This window comes from Elgaria multicarinata, chromosome 16 (genome assembly GCF_023053635.1).
Source record: "Elgaria multicarinata webbii isolate HBS135686 ecotype San Diego chromosome 16, rElgMul1.1.pri, whole genome shotgun sequence".
Taxonomy (NCBI): Eukaryota; Metazoa; Chordata; class Lepidosauria; order Squamata; family Anguidae; genus Elgaria; species Elgaria multicarinata.
This window is the reverse complement of record NC_086186.1, coordinates 9,697,350-9,702,478: the sequence shown is the minus strand read 5'-3', so window position 1 is coordinate 9,702,478 and position 5,129 is coordinate 9,697,350. Positions and strand designations below refer to the sequence as shown.

The following is a 5,129-nucleotide window of genomic DNA, read 5'->3' as shown; positions in this document are numbered from 1 at the left end:
ATGCTAGAGTGAGCAGATTTAAAAGAGGGCAGGGCACCTGCCGCTTTAACTGTTGTAATGAAGAGGGAATTTCACCAGGTGCTGCAAGAATTCAAATGACACCTGCTGAAATTCCCTTTTCAATACAACTGTTAAAGATACAGGAGCCCTGTCCTCCTTTTCATATGGTCACCCTATATTATGGAAAGGGCCCAAGGATATTAAAGAGAGAGACTGCAGCTCATTGGTAAAGCAGCTAAGAACATAAGAAGAGCCCTGCTGTATCGGACCAAAGGTCCATCTAGTCAATTCACAGTGACCAACCAGCTGCCCACAGGAAACCCACAAGGAGGAAGTGAATGCAACAGCATCCTCCCACCCATGTTCCCCAGCAACTGGTGTAGGTAGACATATTGTCTTGGATACTGCAGGTAGCACATAGCCATCGGGACTAGCAGCCATGAATAGCTTCCTCCTCCACGAATTTGTCTGACTCCTCTTTAAAGCCATCCAAATTGGTGGCCACCACTACATCTGCATGCAGATGTTTCCAGGTTCAATCCCTGATTTGAGGAGCAGATGATGAGAAAGAGCCCTGCCTAGATTCCCAGACAGCAGCTGCCAGTCCAAAAAGGACAGCCTACTCCATCCTAGAGCCCTGCAAATGTTTTGGATGACAGTTCCCAGCATTCCTGACCATTGGCCACGCAGGATGGGGCTGATGGGAGTTGAAATCCAAAACATCTGGAAGGCATCAGGCTGGGAAAGGCTAAAATAGACAATAACCAGGATAGAGGGACAAATAAACGAGTCCCTCTATCTCTGGAATGAGGCAGCCTCTATTGATGGATTGATTTCTGAGAATTTCTCTACTGTTTTTCATTAAAATAAAGAGGGCCTTTCCTGCTGTGGCACCCTAGCTGTGGAATGAACTCCCTAGAGAGGTTCTCCGGGCACCTACCTTGTACTTCTTTCGGCGCCAGGTAAAGACCTTTTTATTTTCTCAGTATTTTAGCATTTTAGCATCCTACTCTTTCCACTGCACTGTTTAAAATCTGTATTCTAAATCTGTATTTTAAATCTCTGCATTGCTGCTCGGTTTCATTCTGGTTGTGCTTTTATATTGTCATTATAAGCTTGAACATTTTATATCTTTGTGCTGTACCTTGTGTTTAAATTCTTTGTAAACCACCCAGAGAGCTTCGGCTGTTGGATGATAGAGAAATGAAATGAAATAAATAACCCCAAAGCCTTGTAAATAAGCCTTATTTCACTTGACCAAGAAGTCAGCTCTGCCACCTTTCGGGGCTTTCTGCTCCTTGTGCTGTGTAGGGAGCCCAGACCTTTGCCCTAAAGTCCTACCACTGATGGTACCCACCGAAGGACCAGTGTGTCTATTACAACATTCCTCAACTCCGCCCAAGGGATCTCCATCCCAGACCGCCCCCTCCCCACCAGGGAAGGGGGGGTGGCAGGCAGGCAGGCAGCCGCCTCAGCAGTAACAGCTGCTTGCACTTTGCTGACACGAGCGATTCGTAGTTGAACAACACACGCGCGCGCGTCCTTGAGCCAGAGAGGAATCAGCCGCCGTCGCCCACGAGAAGACGAGCGAGGGAGGGAGAGAGAGAGAGAGAGAAAGAGAGAGAGGAACAGAGCCCAGTTTCGCTTTAAAGCGGCTGGATGCACAGGAGCGTCTGCCAAACGAGCCGCGTTCTTCTTTCCCGACTAGCTGCTGCTCCTGGACGGAGGCAGGAAAGTCAGGCGCGGGAACAGGGAGTGTGGATGCTCTGGTCTGTCGTTGCCCGGGCATGGAGAGGCTGAGCGGGGCTGCTGGAGGGAGGGAGGGGCGGCAGAGGGTGGATTGGCTGCGGTGACCTCCCTCTCCTCCTCCTCCCCCCCCCCACCCCCTCATATAGATGAAAGCTCTCGGGGGTCAGCGGAGCCGAAGTCCAGAATGAAGCCCAGAACGGTCCTGACGCTGCAACGGAAAGAGAGGCGAAGCAGCGCGCAGCGCCCGGACGCGGGGCTCCTCCTCACCCCCCGGGGAGAAGATTCGGCCCCACCGGCCTTTCTGGGGGCTCGCCCTCCCGGTAAGTCCTCCTCCTCTTTTCCTTGAGAAGTGGATGGTCCAGCTTGGATCTGGGGGCCCCTCCTTCCTGTCCTTGAGATGCACCCAGGAAACTCTGAATCGGTGGGACCCTCGTCCTTCCCTGCCCAGGAGAGGGCTTCTGGGGGTGGAGCAGTAGAGCCCAGCCCAGCCATGCCTGGGCCCCTGGCCGGGGCTGCTGCTGCTGCTCCTCAGTCCAGGATGGAAAACTTCAAGAAGGTCAAGACGTCGGAGGAGGAGAGCCCCCTGCCTTTCTCGGACCTGCCCCCTGACGTGGTGGAGATGAAGGTGAAGGAAGGCAGCAAGATCCGCAACCTGATGGGCTTTGCCATGGCCAGGATGGCGCTGGAGGCCACCCGGCAGATCGTCTTCAGCGGCTGCGGCCGGGGCGGTCACCAAAACCATCACCTGCGTGGAGATCCTGAAAAGGAAACTTGGGGGCCTCCACCAGGTCACCAAGGTCCAGTACAAGACCCTGGTGGAGGTGTGGGAGAACCAGGGCCCTGGGCCCCAGGGAGGCCAGACGGAACACCTCACTGTCCACAAGAACGTGCCGTCCATCTGCATACTGCTCTCCAAGGACCCCCTGGACCCCTGCCAGATGGGCTACCAAGCTCCTGAACCCCCCGGGGTGCTCTGGAAGGCAGATGAGGAAGCCGGCCCAGAGGATGGATCCAGCGTCTCCCCAAAGGGAACAAAGAGGAGGTTGGCCGCCCCACACAAAGATGACCAGCCGAAGAAGGCGGCCCAGGTACAAGAGATCCAGGAGGACACGGGGACCACCGTGGTGGGTTTTGGACACTGACGACCACCCTTCCCTCGCAGAACTGTGTGAGAGAGAAACCCAAGCCATATGCCATTGACATACAGGGACAGCAGTGAGGAGCAGAGGTACATACAGACAATGAATGGGCTCCAGATTCGTAGATGTAATCAATAAAAGGGACGATGGAGCGGGCACTGTTCTCATTAATGGCCTCGTGTTGTCTGGCTTTCAGGGAGAGACAGGTGCAAAGGAAACTTAGCTTGGAACATGCCCCCCCACACACACTCTGAGAGGTTTGGGGAGTAAAGGAGTCTGCTAAGCAAATGAAAGGGGGGGGCAATTTGGACAGACTGTAGGTGTGGGAAAGAGCTGGGGGGGAGACACTGTTTTGTTTGTGTGTGGCTGCACCGGGGAGGTGTTTGGTTTTTTTACATGCCAGGTGAAGTAGAGGGCAGGTGATGTGTACAGCATGCTCAAAGGCCATTGGTAGCACATACCTAACAAAAAGAAGGGAACGTGTTTCGAGTTAAACTAGGAAGGTAAACCCGTCCAGCCCTAGAGAGGTTTGCCTGTAGAAAAGCTTTAAAATGTCTGGCAGACACCTAAAGAAGTAGATGGGTCTCTTTGGGCAAAACTGACCACAGGATATAGAAATGCGAAGACTCTGAACATATTCTAGATCAGGGGTAGGCAACGTGGTGCCCACAGGCACCAGGGTGCCCCTGGCACTTTTTTTGATGCCCACCCAGGTGCCCTACGGTAGCTGGGAATGCTTCAAAGCAAAGTGAGGGGGGACCACCACCCCATGCAGTTCTTTCTGTGCTTGAAGTGAGGAAAAGGGAAGGACGTGCGTGCGTGTATGCATGTAATATGTATACATGTGTGCATCATGGATACATGGTGTGTGTGTATGGATGGAAAGAAAGGATGACGTGTGTGTGTGTGTGTGTGTGTGTGTGTGTGTGTGTGTGTGTGAGAGAGAGAGAGAGAGAGAGAGAGAGAGACAGAGAGAGAGAGAGAGAGAGAGAGAGAGAGAGAGAGAGCATGGCCACAGCTGGACCTAAGGTTTATCCTGGGATCATCCAGGGTTCGCCCCTGCCTGAGCACTGGATCCCCTGTGTGTCACCTAGATGAACAGGTTTGACCCCTGGACGATCCAGGGATAAACCTTAGGTCTAGCTATGGCCCATGTCTATGGGTGGTGATTCAGAGAGCAGGGGTGGGTGGGGAGAATTGGCTGGCTGGCTTGCACTGAGAGAGAGAGAGAGAGAGAGAGAGAGAGAGGGTGCTTTCTGTGAAATAGATTTCTCTGGTGATGGTGCTCAGGACACTTTCTCAAAACGTCAAATGGTTTAAAAAAAATTTGCCTACCCTTGTTCAAGATTGTAAGATTCCCCTCACCCCCCCATGTTTCTTTGCACTACGGGTGTGCGTGGACGTTGTAGAGGTTTCAGAACCATTATGCATGCTGTGGAGAAAGCATATGGCTTTCTCCCCTCCCTTTGCCATCTCATTCAAACTCAGGGTCTTCCCATGCAATGGGTTGGCTGTAGGCACACAGAAGCTGGTGCTCCTTCACACAGCACAGAACTGCTGCTGCGTGGACTCCACAGCCTCTAGCTTATGGGGGAAATGGACAAATTCGTGGAGGATACATTTTCATTGCTGGCTGGTTGGCCATCACAGCTAAGTGATGAACCTTCACAATCAGATCTAGTGCGATGATGAATACCTGTTTCTAGGGGAAAACAGGAATGGAAAGATATTGACTTCCTGCCCAACTCGTGAGCTTTTGGGGACAATTTGACCATCGAATATGGGACACTGGATACTGGACTAGAAAGTCCTTTGGTCTGATTCTGTTTTGGTTTTCTCATGTCTTTAAGTCCTGTTTCCAAATTGTTTGTTTTATCTGCTGCTCTGGGATTCTCCTTATATTGACCAGGTTTGGCATGATTTTGGGAAACAGGACTTTCTGCTCCCCATTGCCACCGTTAAAACATTTTCTGACTGTTTGAAACTATTCAACCCTTCTAGAACCTATGGAGTATTATCTTTTATGCTGGAAAATCCTACTTTCTCTCCCAGGAAGTGAAACAAGGGTGTGCATGTGTCCTGCAGAGAGGTCATTGCCATCTCTCCTAGTCTAGCCTTCCTCAACCAGGTTCCCCTCCCCGGAGGTGTGAGACTACAGATCCCATGATCCTGAGCCAGCATATCAGATTGCCATACTGGGTAGGGATAATAGAAGCTGTAGTCCCACACTCCTGGAGGACG

The 5,129-nt window shown here is 51.9% G+C and overlaps 1 protein-coding gene across 1 annotated transcript; it reads left to right on the top strand.

The window, feature by feature from the left end:
* The first annotated feature begins 2,284 nt into the window (after positions 1–2,284).
* On the top strand, positions 2,285–2,897 carry RPP25 (ribonuclease P and MRP subunit p25). The gene is given in 2 exon segments (XM_063142394.1): positions 2,285–2,473; positions 2,475–2,897. Coding segments are annotated over 2 exon segments (603 nt in total). The 5' UTR covers positions 2,285–2,287; the 3' UTR covers positions 2,892–2,897.
* Positions 2,898–5,129: the final 2,232 nt, after the last annotated feature.